Raw genomic sequence first — 20,093 nt, forward strand, 5'->3', positions numbered from 1 at the left:
ATTATTAAAATGAAATAACCCCATTTGCCATTTCATTTTCTGCCTCAACAGCAAAGAAGCTACAAAAATGAAAAGTAAGATGTATTTCCATTTTGCATTTTCAAGACCTTAACATGCAAATAACGCGGGTCAGTGGGCGGGGCTTTGGACCTCAAATTCCCTCAGTTTTTTGTGTATGGAATACCATGAAATTCTCACCTGCATGTCCGGCTAACATAACATGTCACCACTCTGTACCACCAAAATAAAGAAGAATGTTTTAAATATTTGACATCAATTAACTTCAAAGAAAGCACAAATCAGCTTAACGAATACATAAGCAGACACAACAAAATGGTGAAAACCTGAAGACTGCTGTGTTTTGTTTGGGTTGGAAAATCTCCAAAATGGTTTGAATACTTACAATTTTCATTAACCAATAACAATTAAGAGCAAATGAGATTAAGGGAAACTTCAGTTTAAAACATTTTAAATTGTATTTATATAATCATAAGAACAAATGCTGGAATGATTGTGAAGAGAAAATGTACAGAATTCACAGAAAATTCAGTCAACACCACAAGTACAACAAACAGAAAAGCAGCACTGCTACGAAGGCTTTAAATAATACACTATTTATTTTTTTTCTTAAACTACATACTCAAAATTCCAATTAAAGTAGGGATTTCTCACACTGTAAGGAAAAAAATAACACTGCATTAAATACTGAAAGTTGAAAAAAAAAAATTGTTATGATTCAAATGGTTTAATTATAGGTGTGATTAATTTTAAATATTTAGTATGTGCACTCTGAAAGCAAATTCAGACTCCGCTTCAATCATGTACAAGCACACAAATCATAGCAATAATAAAAAAAAAACCAAACTTTCAATACATACTATTCAAAATCCATTAAATATTAACAAGGGTGGGTGCTTCAAGAAAATACTGCCCCTCTCTTTACTGGTAGAGTAATCTAAATGTTAGATATATCCACATGAGTTCTGATAGCACATGACATGCCCCCTCTTTAGTAGATTAAAGAGAAATCTGACCTTGCTAAAATTTTAATACACTGACTAGAAAAACAGTGTGTAGCTGAATGCAAATTAAAGACAACTATTAATATTTTAAATTAGCTTTACAAGATACATGCACTCATTGGCCATGCTCTTTTAAAGTTGATGCATAACTCTCAGTTATTAACAATATTAGGAAAAAGGGGAATTCCATATAATTAGTAACTATCCAATTAGTATAGTAAGTGTTTGGCCTATGAATTAAGACAGTTTGCAAATAAACTGTCCTTCAAAGAAAACTGTATATTTTGAAAAAAGAAGAAAAAAAAAAACCACACACACACATACACACACTTAAGGATTGTATTCCAGCAAGTTAAACATTAAAAAAGTGGTTTACACTACAGCTGGGTATAAAAAAAATGTGTAAATAATATACAATATCTTCCTAATAATAATGAGGGAATTAGAAAAGTTACACATTGGAACATGCAAATAGAGCTTTTTTGGTCAATTTTGATGATGAGTGTGTGTGTGTGTGTGTGCGCGAATTTCTTTAAAACACACATATACAGATATATACATTTGATATTTCATATATCCCTCATTTGCAAACATACATATATACATACATCAATATATATATGAAAAATAAAATTTGTTTTCTTTTTAATGGAAACCAGGTATGCTATACACTCCTGTAATATGTACCCATTTCATTTATTAGCCAACATAAAATATTTACCTAATCATTCCTTATTTATGTGATACAGTTTAAGTGCTCACCTATAATAAAACCATTGTTAAACAGAAAGAACCCAGTATGACCATAAATTAAAATGAGAGTGAACAAGTAGAGAATGCCTGGTCATGATGCTATGTTATTTAACTTTTATACAAAGAAGAATAAAAGATACAGCATTACTTCTCAAAAAATGTCAGAAGGACAATCCATCTTAACCAAGGCTGAATTTTTAAAGACAACATATCGTAGGGTTTCCCCTGCGACCTGCCAATATGCATAGTTTTGGGAAGATGAACACTAACAAATTGAAAATGAAATATAATACAAGCCTATCTGTATTTTAAAGTTACCACACAAAATTTAAGTTTTCACAATTATTTCATTATTTGTTTTACCAACAAAAATAGTAATTTACTGGTCTAATGTACACTTTATTCAAATAAGCTACTTCTCATAAGGTGATCTGGGAGGACTGGGGAAGAAAAAGAGAAAAAAACAAAAACACACCTGATAAGTGTTGGTTTCTACTAAAGTATTTTTAATTTCTGAACAGACAAATCTTTTAGATAAAGAAAGAAGCAGGGTCTTTTCAAATGTTACAATCACTGGCATAAATGAGACATTCTTTTTGCATAAAGCATGAATATCTGGTCATATAATCAAATCAGCAGTTGCTGAATGTGGCTCTGCTAGAAGATGTAGAGACCAAGTCAAAACCCACTTATATAAATCACCCTACCTCTTTTGTCGAGATGTACTACTTCCAGATATACTCTACATTGCCAGATATTTCAAAGGCAGACACTTAGGAAATTTCCTCCTCCTCAAAAAAAATTGAAATTTCTTTATTATTTTTATATCTAACTTTTAAAGCTATGCAAAAGTAATGGGGATTTGGTATTAGCCAATAGAATCCAAAAGGACCATTATTTCTTTATCAAATCATGTAAATCTGAAACACATGGTTTTATAAACTGAATGTGCACACTTCTAGAATAAGTTCATACATTAAAATACAAAATCCAAACAAATTTCAATGTCTGAGAATGAATGTTGTCTTTAAAAGAAACAGCATTTCTTATCAACCATCACAAGAAAAGTGTCCTACTTAGAAACATACCTCTATGTCAGTGAGGTAAAAATAAATATATTGCTCTAACTGCATTAATAATAAACTGCTTATTAGTAAATAGGAAGAGTTCACATTAGACATGTTCAATAAACATCAGGTAGGACTTCTTGTAGGTGAAACAGGGCAGGGAATCAGTGCACCAGATCTTACAGTAAATATTTGCGCCTAGCGTCCTCATCCAGAGTGAGATCAACTACTTCTGGAGGTGAAGCCCAGTTGGACTGGGTAGAAACTGCTGTCCAGAGGTGAGATTGCCTTGTGCTGTTGTACTGTGAAACAGGAGTGTGCTTCCATGAAGAAATACTTTGTATTACACCTCCTCTTGGATGAATGCACCTAAAGATAAAAAAAAAAAGAAATTAACAAGAACAGTAAGCTAAAGGAAAAACAGCCAATTTGCAAAATACCCATTTAGATAGGTTTACTTAAGGGTAACTTCTAATGCAATAATGCATAAGAAGAAGAATTTCAATCATTTGTGCATTTATTTTCTAAGCTTTATTTCCATCAAAGGGAACAAGAGGCCAAACTCTATCCTGGCATCAATACCTACACGGCAGAAAGGCTTGTTCAGTCAAGAATACATTCAAACTCCTATAACAAAATGGACACATCTACACTACACTTTAAGAATGGCACAATATTTCAGCTTTGTTAATCATTCCCCATCTTTATTAATCTGCTCGTGCTCAGTTGTCTTCCATAAATGTAGATTCAGTGGTAGATAACCTTTCAAAATAATATTTTAGAGAGTAGTATTCTATATCTGAGAAAAAAAGAAGTTAGCATCTTCCCCCATCCCTTGCCCACTCTCCAAATCACAATCTTTTTCGAGAAGAATAATTACAACACTGCAACTGAAATGTAGTTTGACAAAAGACCTTTAATCAATAACACAGTGATCTCTAGAAAACCACGATAAAATGGATGCACTCATTTTGTATGTTACTACACTGGTGCCTTTTTTAAGACTGGCATGGAAGCCACAGTGAAGTTATAGTCAGCCAGCAATCAAACAAAGCAAAGAGAAGGCATACTGTATTGACACTGAGAAACTGGAGTGTGTAGTATGGACACACAGAAAACTTAGACTTGGAACACAATATGGCGAGTACAGTAAACAATATTTATTATAGGGGACCATAAATGATTATTTTGTAAATCATTAATGTATCAACTATTTTATCAATTACTTGATTAATCTAATAACTAATTTTGACTAAATAGTTCAAGGAGGGAAATATAATTGTGTACTGTATTTAATTTTATATATACAGTACTGTGCAAAAGTTTTAGGCAGGTGTGAAAAAATGCTGCAAACAATGAATGCTTTCAAAAATGGAAGTGTTAATCATTTATTTTCAATCAATCAACAAAATGCAGTGAATGAACAAAAAAGAAATCTAAATCAAATCAATATTTGGTGTGACCACCCTTTGCCTTCAAAACAGCATCAAGTCTTCTAGGTACACTTCTAGGTACACAGTTTTTGAAGGAACTCGGCTGGTAGGTTGTTCCAAACATCTTGGAGAACTAACCACAGATCTTCTGTGGATGTAGGCTTCCTCACATCTTTCTGTCTCTTCATGTAATCCCAGACACACTCGATGATGTTGAGATCAGGGCTCTGTGGGGGCCATACCATCAATTCCAGGGCTTCTGTTCTTCTTTATGCTGAAGATAGTTCTTAATGACTTTGGCAGTATGTTTGGGGTCGTTGTCCTGCTCCAGAATAAATTTGGGGCCAATCATACGCCTCCCTGATGGTATTGCATGATGGAGAAGTATCTGCCTGTATTTCTCAGCATTGAGAACACCATTAATCCTGACCAAATCTCCAACTCCATTTGCAGAAATGCAGCCCCAAACGTTCAAGGAACCTCCACCATGCTTCACTGTTCACCATGCCTCCAGACGCTCATTATTGTACCACTCTCCAGTCCTTCGACAAACAAACTGCCTTCTGCTAGAGCCAAATATTTCAAATTTTGACTCATCAGTCCAGAGCACCTGCTGCCATTTTTCTGCACCCTAGTTCCTATGTTTTCGTGCATACTTGAGTCGCTTGGCCTTGTTTTCACGTCGGAGGTATGGCTTTCTGGCCGCAACTCTTCCATGAAGACCACTTCTGGCCAGACTTCTCTGGACAGCAGATGGGTGTACCTGGGTCCCACTGGTTTCTGCCAGTTCTGAGCTGATGGCACTGCTGGACATCCTCCGATTTCGAAGGGTAATAAGCTTGATGTGTCTTTCATCTGCTGCACTACGTTTCCTTTGGCCGACCACTGCGTCTATGATCCTCAACGTTGCCCGTTTCTTTGTGCTTCTTCAAAAGAGCTTGAAAAGCACATCTTGAAACCCCAGTCTGCTTTGAAATCTTTGTCTGGGAGAGACCTTGCTGATGCAGTATAACTACCTTGTGTCTTGTTGCTGTGCTCAATCTTGCCATGACATGAAACTGTCTCCCACAACCTCACCTTGGTAATAGATTTTGGCTGTTCCTCACCCAGTTTTAAGCGTCCTACACAACTGTTTCTGTTTCAGTTAATGACTGTGTTTCAACCTAAGTGTGACATTGATGATCATTAGCACCTGTTTGGTATAATTGGTTGATCATACACCTGACTAGAATCCTACAAAATCCCTGACTTTGTGCAAGTGTACCTATAAGAATTGATGCTGGTTTGAAGGCAAAAGGTAGTAACACCAAATATTGATTTCATTTAGATTTTTCTTTTGTTCGCTCACTTTGCATTATGTAAATTGATAACAATAAACAATCATTATTTATATTTCTGTAAGCATTCTTTGTTTACAACATTTTTTCACACCTGCCTAAAACTTTTGCACAGTACTGTAATTTAAGAACAAAATGTATATATAGAATTTGAATACATCAGGATATGAAAAAAAACAAATTTTGTACTTTAATTTATACCACAAAACTCCAACTTTGTGTATCTTGGAACATTGTGATATTTTACAGTTATACTCCATACTTTCCAAACTTCAATTATTTGCCTTCACCTGCAACTGGAACATGAAATTAAATAGTCAAATGGATTGCAGCGTCAAATCTATAGGATTCCACAAGTCATTAAAGAAAGAGGTGCTTCCTTCATCTAGGATACATTTGTTGATAGGTCCCTTACGCACATGTATATATATTTAATTACATATATCTGGTAACTTTAATCTAAAACACCACTCTACTTACAAAGCAATAGGGCATGTGTAAGGTTAGAAAAGGTCTTGTAATCTGTGAAATGCAGTTAGAACCATCAGGTGGAGGGTCTTGTCCTGGTTGCAACCTATTTTTCTTATAGCCTTAGTGAGAAAGCACTTATTCTAAATGCTAACCTAATAAAGAGTCAAATCACTCAGTGATGTGTACTGACCAGAATTAAGGACATATAAAAAGTAGTTTTGTTGAACACAGTAGCAGTAATGTGAAATGCGGAGACACTGCTCATTGGTCTCAAGCTTAAAACTGGACTTTGCTTTTATAATATAGTTTTCAAATAATTATACCACCATTACTAGAAACACATAGAACACAGATTTTGGAAAATGTTACAAAGGACAATGAATGTAATTTAAAACTCAATTATTTTATTTATGAAGTACTTAGATATCTTTTCTAGGCTATGCAAATTCTTTTCACTGAGTCAACCAGCTTTTATAAAATGTACCTAGATTAGTATTGGAGTTGAGAAAAGCAATTTACAATCTGAGTTGAATGTCTAAGCATATGTATAAATAGCTTTTAGCCATTTACTCAGTCACAGAATAGAATATTACCTAAAAAGATCCTGGAAATGGGAAAACAAAATGGGAACATTTAAACTACTCACATTTAAGTGCATTTTAGAGCTGCTTATGACCGTTAGCATATTAGCAAAGGTCACAAGAACATTAAACTCTCACACACAATGTCAATTAAGTGGTATTAAAACATTTGGATTTAGCGGGACAATTGGTTCTGATAATGTTAGATTATATCATATCACAGCAGCTGGATTTCATGAATGGAATCATGAAGTACTTCAAAAATATTCATCTCTACTCTAGAGTAATTCATGGCAGTATATGTCAAGGAAATGACCACTTGCTTGCTGGTTACTTCATACTCCACAAAAACCCACCATGCTAGGCAGTCTCTTTGACCATCTTCATCTGCTGTGAATCAATACCTCAGTGAGATCCATTGATATTACAGTATATGTATTTCTGAGTCAACTGGCAGACCACCACAATTCTATTTTACCCATCTTACAGCAGCTATGTTTATTTGGCTGTCCACACCATATATGCCGACGTGGCATTAGCATAAACAAAGTGCAGTATGGTGGAGGAAAACAAATTGGTTCAAAATAAATTTTCTTTTTGCTTATATGGAAATGGATTGGATTTGCAAAATCCAACTTGAGCCAATCCTCTTTAATTTGCAGGCCTTGGAAAAATACTGCTCACCTAGTCACAGAACTGGTGGCAACACAACTAACCTTTTCAACCACCTTAAATGACAGCACCCAAAACAACCTGCAGAGAATTTTATTATGTGTGTGTCACATTTAAGTGTGACAACCACAGCCACCTCTTCATCTACACAGTATGAGGTAACACCACCACCTAAACAAAGGCTTTTCACCAAAGTATTTTGGTGAGAATTACACCATACAATTCCTCATATAAATGCTGGAAAGAGCTGGTACATGCCATGAATCTTTCCTTAGCCAAACAGAAGGTCTTGAACAAAACATTTGAACACCAAGGGATTAAAAGACTGATTGCAACTGTTTGTCTGCATGATGATATGTTGAGCCACAGGCATTTTCAAATACTGCTCTTCAATATTTCTATGCTACTGTGGCTGTTTAAGGTCATTATTGTCATGTTATATATATTTTTGACATCTGTTTTGAAGAAGTTTTCAAGAAAGGAGAAGATTAAAACCACCTACTAAATATGTTGAAGCATTTAGAATCATATTGTACATTTCAAACATAATTATTTATTCTGGTATTAATGCTTAAATTATGTAGTATTTGTACATGCTAGTGCTACGGTAGAGCTTAGAACATACCATATTTATAATAGGTCTTTTTTTTTTGAGAATGTAAAAATACTTCTGTTCTTAAGTCTGATACAGTACAGTGTTTTTCACAAATGCATTTCAGTCATTTAAATTTGAAATGTCCGTGAATTTGGGTGAATTGTTTATATCCTTCATTGGAGTGTTAACTTGGTTTTACATGCTTTACCTTTAAAAATGCAAGTATGACAATTTAAAACAAACAAGCAAATGTAATTCAGGAAAAAATTCCACCCTTAATTTCCATTAACATACTGTGGAAACAGCAGAAATGAGAAGTTCATACTCAAAAACCCATAAATGGCACATAGTTCGAGAAACCTTGCAAGACAACACTGTTTGGGCACTTAACCATGGACAACATACTGACTGCAGTTGCTGATGCTAAAAGTGGTATTAACAAGTTATCTACGGGGGAACACTGAATAAAAAAAACAATTTACATAAAGATAACCCCTGAAAATTTACACCACAAATCATACACTAACATGGAAATAAATTCCAAAGTACTAAACAAACATCACTACAGGTCAAATTATATCACAGCAAATAAAGACATTTTCAGAATAAATATTTTTTGTTGGACTGAACAAACATTCATACATTATCATGTTTAACAAAATGTAAATTTCAGTACAACAAACTTTTTTTTTTTTTGGACCAAAAACGGCCACCAAATGTGATGCAAAAAACACTTAATGCTGTGGCTGCATTTTTGCAGAGTCTCAGGAACACTGCAACAAGCTCTCTCTTTCTTATTGGATCAAAAGAGAGACAGCCTGTTGTGAAATTTCCAGTCTCTGGCAGTCTCAGCAACAGAGTAGGTGCGACATCATACACATAGCTGAATTCTGAATCAATGTTCAGTCCACTTGGGTAGTTGTGTCATGTGCATTGGTGTGTCATAGCACTTGTCAAAGTTTTCTTTGTGATGAAAAAAAGAGTAGGAAAAGGCATCGGTTCACACTGAAAGAAATATTAAAGCATTTCGAATAGCACCTTCAACGCTGTCAACAATTTTGAAGGATCAAAAAAAAAAAAAAAAAAAAGTTAAAAAGCTGGTGTTCGGACCTCAAAGAAAAAAGTTAGAAGTGCATTACATGATGACAAAGCTACATTTTCAGGGCTGCAAGATTTTTTTTTTGACCAAAAATGGCCACCAAAGATAATGTGATGCAAAAAACACTTAATGCTGTGGCTGCATTTTTGCCGAGTCTCGGGAACACTGCAACAGGCTGTCTCTTTCTTATTGGACCAAAAGAGAGACAGTCTGTTGTGAAATTTCCAGTCTCTGCAACAAAGTAGGTGCGACATCATACACATAGTTGAATTCAAATTAAAACATGATCCTTCACAGTGGCTAATGTGGAAACAAATAAATGGCAGTACTATATTTCTGTCTACTTCTTGGACAGCCTCTCGATTCTGTTCTAATTTAACACAATTTCCTAATCAAGCTTTCAATGTTTGAGTTTTGAATGCACTATGTATTAAATCCAGTCAAGTGGTAAGTGGAGAAAGTGGTGGTACGGAAGGGTTCCCCTTCTTAGTTTTGCACACGCAGATCTAAATATACGTGAAGATGTTTGTTTCAGTGGAGCAATGTTTTATTAGATGGGCTGGCTGTTAGAACGGGGACACTTTAAGTTTCTCCTGTTATTGATCAGGATGCATAGCCTGAAATTGTGACTGCCTTTGTCACCGGGACATCTAGTCACTCCAGTAAATTACACTGACAGTGAAATAGTGAATAATTATAATCTGCAAATAATGGAGGCATGAGATTGGTTTACCTTAAGGTAAATACTAAGTAAATTTTCATTTGTTTTGTGCACAATAGCGTACATGCCACATACACATCTAGATGATCTTATGTTTTCCTTGCTTGCATTTTTTACTGTTACAGTTAGAAAGGTCATTTCACTTACATGTTAAGACATGAAGCATCACAATGTTTGAAATGCTGATGCACTTGTTCCCAAACTACTGGGAAGAGTTAATAAAGGAGAATCAACTTAATAATGGAGAGGATTCTGCTTGCTGAGCTGGACCTGCTGACAAAGTACTGCAGTCCTGGCACATGCAAACAGCTAGTGACAGCGACTTCCTACCCACACTCGCAGTCTGCTAGTTTTTAAATCAACTTGTTCTGAGGAACTGTTTGCCATCAGCAGCCGCTTTCACAGGTGAAAAAGGGAAAATATACAAGACATACAAACTGGTGTAACTGCTGTCAAGGTAAAATTTAAACTGTAAAGTAATCTGTAATTGAAGATGGACAGAGTTTATCCTTTTTAAAACAGACAACTCTGTAAATACAAAATTGCTTTTCATTGGGAGATTTAGAAATTTTAAAACTATGTATAGTACAATTTGCTCAAGATATTTAAATGAAAATTATATTATCTTGACAAATTTTCTTGAAGAATCAGTGTGTCAGATTTCAAGAAAAATCAGTCTACAGGGTACTGCTTTGTGTCATGTGGACAGAGAGATGGACAGACAAGACAGGGTGATGTCAAATAGGTGCTTCATGCACTATATGCGAACACACCTAAAACCAATACAAGCTCAGGCTTCTGAAATTTTGTGCAGCAGTTCTTACTACTACCATTAACAGCAACTATAAACACTTGTCGTTCCTGTGTTTAAAATGCAAGAACTAACCAAATAGGTAGAAAAGCTGTTTCACAAATAAAGTTTGATTAAAAATTTCTAGTTATTATATACAAAATATTTCACAAAATGACTAGGGAAACAGACAGACTTTTAGATGAGCTGAAAGAAAACAATACCTTGCATTTTCCTGTACTTCCACAATTTCCACCTCACTATCTGATGATGCAATGTTTATTTCTTCTTTTATTTTAAGAGGACCACAGATCGATTGGTCACCAGTTGTAAACTCTCCCTCTAAACATCCTAAAAATAAAACAAAAAAAATAGTTATTTATTAATTTTATCAGAGTTTAACAAACATCAAACCAATGTAGAACAACTTTAAGGTTCATCCTGTGAAAGGAACTGAAAAATACTTTTAGTAACACCAAATAGCTAATCACTGAGCTTGAGAGAGACTTAAGTGACTGCAACCCAAGAAAACCTGTTTTATGCCATTATAGCAAAATAGGTACAGTGTATGCCTAAACCCACAGTGTTTATAAACAAAGATTTGCCTATGAAGTGATAAGAGCACAATCACTTCCATTTTACATTACATGAATCTATATATATACTACTAGGGGGCTCTGCCCCCTGCTTGCTCCGCTCACCAACCCCCATGCAGGCGCAACGCGCTAGTCACTTCGCAGCTCTGCTGCTCACGTATGGGGAAGCGGATGTACAATTTAAACATTGTTATTTTCATAGGAATTGTTACATATGCGTAATAGACCTAACTATTTTACATTACAGTGAGTAATTAACCATAGTAAAAAAATAGGAAAACGTAATAAATTGAAAGAAAATTATGTTTCATGTTGCGTTAGATGTATTCGTTGCGTTATATGTTTTCGTTCTGTTTGAATTTGTAATTAACACGCAAATACTTTTTAAACATTTAAAACTTCATTAAAAACAATAGTTGGAATTAACTTTTCGCTAATATCACTTTGAATTTTGATTCCGTGTTTGGAATATATAACTGCGTGAGTGAATATTGTTTCTAATAAATAAACTGACTTTTTCGAATGTTTGTCCCTGTGATTTGTTAATTGTCATAGCAAAAGCTATTCTAACTTGAAGCTGTAAATGTTTTAATACGAATGGCATATTAAGATCTCCTTTGGTGTCTGTTTTCCACGAGAAGATGTACTACATTACCATTCTTGTCACCTGTTAAAATTTTACTTGTCAGAATTATTCAACCAATTTTGAATACAACTAATCTTGTCCTATTGCATAGTCCATCACTCAGACATACATTACGCAATAACATGACGATACATCCTTCTTTCAACAGTAATTCGGCCGGTGGAAGACCATACGGTGTTAATGGTTGTAGATATTCTACGGGATATTGTAAGCTGGTGTTTTCATCTTCCGCACAATCACCACCAACTGTTTCAGCAAAGTCTATTGATACGCATGCTGTGTAACCAACTGACAATTTACACGTAAGTTCGTTTGACTTCATCATTTCTCTGTGCTAGGATTGCCCGTGTACTCATTTCTTCTGTTGATAACCCTTCAGGATGAAATTCTTCATTAAGATTTGGACATAAGTCTTCTTTTATTGGGAACTTAAAGTGAGGAAAACGTAAAAATTTATAAGAGCTGAGAGCACAGGAATTATGTCTGACAAAAGCATTCACACAAATGAGAGGTGAGAGGACCATAGGCGTGGGCCATTAACCACAAATGGTTGAGAGGAGGACGGGACTTGATAAAATCTCTTGGCAATAGTCTTGTCTTAAGATTTTTTTTTTTTTTTATAATAGAAAGAAATACAATGCAGTGTTTTTGTTGTTGAGTGAGTGAGACAATTTTCTGTTTGGTTAAAAAGCTGAAATTTGGTGGGATGATACATCTAGGGCAGTAGGAATCTGCTAAGAAAGGATATTTCGATATACCTATATTTATGGATATCCACCGCAGTTGAAAAACTAAATACCCCAAGATTTCAAAAACACTTCAACTGAATCAATAAAAATTGGTGTAAAATTATAGGAAATTAGCCAGACAAATGAGGTGTGCAGTTCATGCATTGAAGACAGCCAGCACAACCACACTAATGACAAAGCAGAGGCAGTAAGTACAGAGAAAAACGGGGCTGCCACATTATGAAAAATGAAGGTTGTTAACTAGCGAAGAGAAGGATGAAATTTTGGCAAGGAAGACATGCTTAGCAAATTGCCTAATTGAGTACATACATTTGTCAATGACTTCTTACTCTGAGCAATGCAGTGTTTTGTGATGGGGAGGATGTCCCCATTGGTTTGTCAAATGCACTTATATAAATAAACATCAAACAAAAGGGATGAGGCAAGGCACCCTTGGTGTTAACTACATGCAATATTGCAGAGAGTTGGGGTGTCCCCTTTAGGGATGTCACAATACCAGAATTCTCTTCTATTCTATTACCAATACCAAGGAAAACTTACAATAGACTCAATACTATGGCAAAAACTGAAATCACATTCAATGGCTTTTATTAAAGTGAACAATTTTTTGCCTTTTTCTGGAATATAAAATATGTAAGTTTTAACAGTAAAAACGCTTTTAAAATACTCGTAGATACAGTTGCTACCCAACTACCTTAAGTAAACTAATATTTGAATTCATAAATACCAAAATACAATGCAAAGCTTGAACTTTAATGCATGGCAAAGGTAGGAATCCTCACAATGTAACAATAAATGGGGAGCTTATAATCTTAGGGGGATTTCAGCATATTGTTTATAAAGCACAATGTGTCATGAACTACCTTTGCATATCCATTGTCTCAATTTATTTCCTAACATTTGCTACTGTCCAGTAACTGAAAACTACTTAAATCCATATTAAACATACATATGTAATAATGTTTGAATTTGTAACAGTAAATTTCAAGATAATTACAGATATTTCCATTTAAACCAACTCTTTAAAGCGGTTTTTATAACAACATTTTTAAAGTCTCATTTGTTTTCCCTTCAAAAGGAACAGGAATCACAGGCAAAGATATCCCTCTTTCCAATATGGAACAATGCAAAGTGAATTCTGACAATGAACCAGATGCATACACCTACAACCAATAAAATGCTTGAGATCAGCCTTTCATGCGAGTTAAAAATGAAGCAAGCAACCAGGAACTATAAACAGGAAATTCTTCACAAATTAGTACAAAAGCTATCAAGGAATTAAAAAATTTCATCATGATGGCAGATCCAATGCTCCACTGCTTTCATATCATTATTACTAAACGAAGGTTGTATATATGCACGGATGCCCGACACACTGACAGCACACACGCACTGCGCCTCAGCACCCCCAGAGTCAAACCCAGCAGCTTCCCAGAGTCATTAGGTGGCGCCCAAACAACACAATACAACCTGTAAACTAAACTTCAGGTCACAATACAACCACCGCCTGAACGCACACACCACCACATATACAACATTTGTTTAGTGATGTTTGTGTATATGCAAGGAAGAAGCACCGAAAGCGCACCCGCACTACACCTCAGCGCCCCCGAGTCAAACCCAGTGGCTTCCCAGAGTCAGTAGGTGGCGCCCAAACAATACAACCTGTAAATTAAACTTGAGGTAAAGCGTGCACGCCAGGTTGTATATATGCACAGAAGCCACAGGCCACAAGCAAGCCGTACACAGTACAACCTCTGCCCGAACGCGACCATGCACACCACCTTCGTTTGATAATGTAGCCCTCCAAGCCCGGATCCGCCGCCATGGTCACTTCAGCACGCGAATCCGCCGCCATCAGCAAACAACTTCTAGCTAACGACACAGCCATAAAAAACAAATACGAGACCGCATGGATAAAAACAATGGATGCAGGCGCCTACAACGTGCTTCTGAAACACCAGAACCAGATGAGTCACAGCTCCAAAAAGAAACCGCTTTAGTACAAATATATTTATTTAATTAAATAAAACTTTCCCAGGATGCACCCACCCTCCATGATTTTTCTTCCCTCCAAATATTGGAGGGAACAGAAAGTGATTGCCATTCTTGGATTTGCGATTCTTTTGAGAATCACGGGTTTGTTGGTTTTTAAATAATGTTAGGTTGTCTGTTTACTTACACACTGCAAACAATTCATACCTAAATTTAAAGTTGTCAAGGAATCTATTACACATTCTCTGATTCAGCCCAGCTTGTCTGCTGCTACTCATAACTGATAACTGGATAGTTTAAAGAAACATTTTGTCATTACAGAAGGCAGCAGGTGTAATAGCATAGTTGCTTCCAATCAAAATATTTTAAGTTAAAAAAAGGCTTGATTTTATTTGAAGTGCACTGTATTGGTTTTGAAAGGATTCTGTTTTTGTGGCCAACTGCACACTTAGTACCCTAGGTACTTGTACAATATCCAAAATACCTAAAATACTGCTCTCTCCTTGAGCTACTCACTACTAACTAATTTAGGCCAGTTGCAGGATCTTAAAATTACAAAAATCCTTTTATTTTGTATCTGGTTCATGGTCTGTACCTTTCAGCATTTTCAATGCACTCCTATGGGCTTTTGACACAACTTCATATTATTTATAATATACAAAAATACCTATCACATGGCATCTATTTTGTTTTTTCATAAATGCACTTGAGCTTAAGAAAATTACCTGTATGTCTTTGTAATTTTTACATCCTTCAATTTAATGTGCATGTATAACAGACGGCCTATAAAATAACATTTTCTAAACTTTTATTACAAATAGAAGGAAGTGGGGGTGCACTTATTGCCACTTCAGATAGTGACTTTGCCTATTGAGCACTTAAAACAATTGAAAAACAAGATATAAACATAAAAGAAGCATATCACCTACTTAGAGACAAACTAAGCCAAAACAATTAAAAGGTTACTATACATTAATGCAGGGTGGGAGTGAAGTGAGCATCTGCAAGAGGTAAATGAATTTGCACCTCAAAATGTAAGCAATTTGCAACTTGCAGTTTAGGAATACAATAACGCAGACCCTTCTTCAAATTAATCCTGAGGCACAGTGTTGCAATATATATTAATAGTTTCTCTTCTTTATTAATAGCAATCTAAATATTTGTACAGGAACATTATTTGAAGATTCAGCACTTGTATCTCAGCTCCTAACTGGGGGGGAGCTAGTTGCTATGATATTGCAGATGCTTTCTACGTAGGTCACATGGAGCTTTTCAAGGGGAAAAATGTGGTCAGTCTAAATTCAGAAGTGGAAGGAACAATACACATAGCTTTTGGGACCTTCTCTGGTTTAATAAACAGAGCAAAAAACTGATCATTTTCACAAGTAGTGCTATAAACTTGATGAGGCATCTTTCATGGTGCATTAACATGTAAAGGGTCTCATCCCCTATACAGTAATCCCTCTACCATCGCGGGGGTTGCGTTCCAGAGCCACCCGTGAAATAAGAAAATCCGCAAAGTAGAAATCATATGTTTATATGGTTATTTTTATATTGTCATGCTTGGGTCACAGATTTGCGCAGAAACACAGGAGGTTGTAGAGAGACAGGAACGTTATTCAAACACTGCAAACAAACATTTGTCTCTTTTTCAAAAGTTTAAACTGTGCTCCATGACAAGACAGAGATGACAGTTCTGTCTCACAATTACAAGAATGCAAACATATCTTCCTCTTCAAAGGAGTGCGTGTCAGGAGCACAGAATGTCACACAGATAGAGAAAACAATCTCTAGCAAACAAATCAATAGGGCTGTTTGGCTTAAGTATGCGAAGCACCGCGGCACAAAGCTGTTGAAGGCGGCAGCTCACACCCCCTCCGTCAGGAGCAGGGGGAGAGAGAGAGAGAGAGTTTGTTTTTCAGTCAAAAATCAATACGTGCCCTTCGAGCTTTTGTGCAGCATGTCGTTTCAGGAAGCAACTGCACAAAAGATAGCAACGTGAAGATAATCTTTCAGCATTTTTAGACGAGCGTCCGTATCGTCTAGGTGTGCGAACAGCCCCCCTGCTCAATCCCCATACGTCAGGATCACAGATAGTCAGCACAAGAGGGAGAGAAAAGTAAGCAATCTAGCTTCTCAGCCATCTGCCAATAGCGTCCCTTGTATGAAATCAACTGGGCAAACCAACTGAGGAAGCATGTACCAGAAATTAAAAGACCCATTGTCCGCAGAAATCCGCGAACCAGCAAAAAATCCGCGATATATATTTAAATATGCTTACATATAAAATCCGCGATGGAGTGAAGCCGCGAAAGGCGAAACGCGATATAGCGAGGGATTACTGTATAACACTTGGTGCAAGCAAAGATTGCCGACGATGCTAGACCCAAATCATTATTTGTTAACCATTTGTAACCAATATTCTAAACATTAATAAATATCCAATTAACTGTAAGAGTTCACCCACAAGGATTATTTTTAATGCTTTTTTTTTTAAATTTGGCCTTTGGTATGCTTCAAGATCCTTCACATCTTTCTGAAATTTCATTGTATTATAATAACATACAAAACCATGCCAACGTGATGACTGCATATGGTATAAACAGGTAATTAATAGTCAATTGGCATCAGCCTTAACATACACACTACTATGCACCAAAACTGAATTCAAAACAATCCAATAAGGAGACAATATAAAAGATTACTACTAATATTATTATTATCTAATAATAATACTAATATTATATTATACTAATATTATACTAATATTTATATCTATACAAATTCAGATGCATGTAATTCTTGTCTGTTTTGTTTAAACGTATATCTTAATTAAGGACTGTTAACCATAATTTAAAAAAAAAAAATTAGGTGAAGGATACGTATTTTGCACATTATTGAGAAGTCAACTACTGTACAGCTAATTAGACCTCAGTATAAAAAAGTTTTTTTTTTTCTTTTGTCAGCCTACTTCTCATAATAGCTGGAGGCAAATGGCCCAATTCTCTTTATATGAAAAAAGTTTCAAGGGAACTGGAAAGGCATTGCAACTGTGTCACTAAATTTCAATCATTTTAGTCTGTGCAGAGATACATTCTTTTAAGAGATACTATATTTTTGGCAACAACTTTACAACTATTGATTTAACAAACCAGAATAATTAACTGGATTTAAAATATACAGGATTTGTATAAAAAAAACAGGTTTATCCTAAGAAGAAGATTGAATTTGTAACTTCCCTCATCTTTTAAAATTTGCTATGCAAAATTATTATCCATAGCCATTTCTCAAAGATGACATTTAAATAATAAATAAATATTAAACTGACTCACTAAGTATGTTTTATTCACAATTTAGAAAAAAATGCATGCTCACAAACACTATAATTCACCAAATGACCACTTTAGATACTACAGCAAACCATTCTATCTTGAAAGTTTGCACTTTTCACCAACCTCTTCATTACATGTGCAAAAGTTATCAACTGATATTTCTCTAGCATTGTAAATAAACCCTATCATTTTTATGTTACTAACACATACACATTTACAACCGGACTGCCTCGTTAAACAAAATGCAAAACACTGTGCTATCATCAAGTGAGAAATTATTCTTAGAGCAGATCTCTTCAATATACCCCCTCTCAAAAAGCAGTAAAAAAAATAAAAGAGAAAATTGACTACTAGCTATAAATTATTGATATTAGACTGGTAGGAAACTGCCAGTTATCCAATGAAACATTACTCATATAGGTCGATAATGATCAGATAATATTTTAATTTTGCTGTTTTCCAGTATGTTAAGTATTAAAAACTCATTTCTGTAATATATTGCCATTCATTTTCTGCCTTTATTGAAATATTACCACAATATTCAAAAATGTATACCTGTTATATCTGATCAGAGAAATCCTTGACTTCACTTATCTTGTTTTAATAGTGTAAATTAATTAAGGATCTTTGTAATACTCAAATTAAGACTGGGGACTTTAAGTTATTATACCTATAACACACATTCAGTATATATTGGAAACTTAATCGTATGTGATACCTTGTGAGATAAGGCCCTATTCTAGTGTAGTTACCAAAAAAAAATTATACATATATTTGACAAGAGTATATTTTGCATTTAAAACATTGTTTGAATATACAGTACAAATGAACACTGTAATGACATACATAGGGGAAAAATTCTGGGATGCTTTGCATCCATTTTTAAAATTTATTTTTAATGGAACGTTGGCTTTCTCTTTGCTTGTGATGCTTCAATGTAGCTCTCGGGAGATGAACTTTAGTCAAATGTAAGTATCTGCAGAAGAACTCACATCTATTGACATCACTCTCAACATGCCCACTGTGGTTACAAAAAATGTATATGCGAAAAATCTGCCAGTAAAATGCACTGCTTCCATAATGTGTCAATGATATATTGCAATGAAGAATACTGCAGTACTCCAACACACCAATGCCTCATGATACTGATTACTAGTCATTGATAAGTTTAATTTCACTTTACAGTTTATTTTAAACTGACAACGTGTTAAAATCGTAGACCAAACCTGATTATAGTACACAAAATTACAGATTATTTTGGGATTTCTGGTAAATTCATTAAAAAAAAAATTATTCCCGAGATACTGGAGATTTAGGATGAAATAATTAAATGGCAGAATGTATTCCTTCAGCTCAATTATTGATATTTGACTTAAAAATGAGGAGCCTTTTTTCCAGAAAAAATATCAAATTGAGAGTTGACACTTTTAATGACTTTTGTAATCCAAGCATAAACCACAAAAGTAAATGCTTTTTAATTATGTACAAAACAAGACTGATGTAAAACAGTTGCAAACTAAAAATAACAGACTAGACAGACATTGGCAGAGGGTAGTAAATCACTATTGTTGCTAGGTATTTAAAAATACAGTACACAGTTTATAATACGTAGATACAGTGACTAAAATACAGGGAAATAAAGTTTATTAAGGTTTCAGCACTCAGGTGTCCAAGACAGCCATCCAATTTAAGACTATTTTATAATTGCACAATAGCTTTTAAAATCTCAAAAGGTATTGCTCATTATTTATTATTTTCACTCTACTTATCCTAAACAGGTTTGCAGTTGCCACAGAAGGTATTGGGCGGAGCAGGCTACCCTTATTCTGAGGAATTTCTTCCAGCATCTTCTGGAGGAAATTCATAAGTGCTTCAGGCTAGGCAAGTGATACAGTTCTTCCATAACATCCCAGGTCTACTCCCATGGTCTTCTCTTAATAACCATGCCTAACTACCTAAAATAAAAACAGTTTAATTGTTTTTGGCCGAATTGAAATTGAAAACCATTTAGGAAATTTAACGCAATGTTTAGCACCTAAACTCCAACCCCCTCATAATTTACCTTCTGTAAAACTGGCATGGAAGAAATAGGAAGTTACAGTCAAACAGCAAACAAATTAGAGAAAAAACAACTTTAATGAGACCAAAATACTGGAGTATATAGTATGAGTACACTAAGATGTGTCAGAATTTTTTTAGATTCAGGACATAATATGGGGAGTATTATAAGCAAT

General features: G+C 35.0%; 1 protein-coding gene across 2 annotated transcripts in view; it reads right to left on the bottom strand.

Moving 5' to 3' along the window:
• Positions 1–457: 457 nt before the first annotated feature.
• The window catches only part of ark2n (arkadia (RNF111) N-terminal like PKA signaling regulator 2N), an 85,508-nt gene continuing 65,872 nt past the window's right edge, over positions 458–20,093 (bottom strand). For both annotated transcript variants that reach the window (XM_028791181.2, XM_028791183.2), the window contains 2 exons: positions 10,766–10,892; positions 458–3,211 (listed from right to left, as the gene is read on the bottom strand). In XM_028791181.2, the coding sequence (XP_028647014.2) occupies positions 3,022–3,211; positions 10,766–10,892 (317 nt within the window). In that variant the 3' untranslated portion in view covers positions 458–3,021. The remainder of the gene's footprint in view (positions 3,212–10,765; positions 10,893–20,093) is intronic.

The sequence above is a fragment of the Erpetoichthys calabaricus genome, chromosome 5 (assembly GCF_900747795.2).
Source record: "Erpetoichthys calabaricus chromosome 5, fErpCal1.3, whole genome shotgun sequence".
Lineage (NCBI taxonomy): Eukaryota > Metazoa > Chordata > Cladistia > Polypteriformes > Polypteridae > Erpetoichthys > Erpetoichthys calabaricus.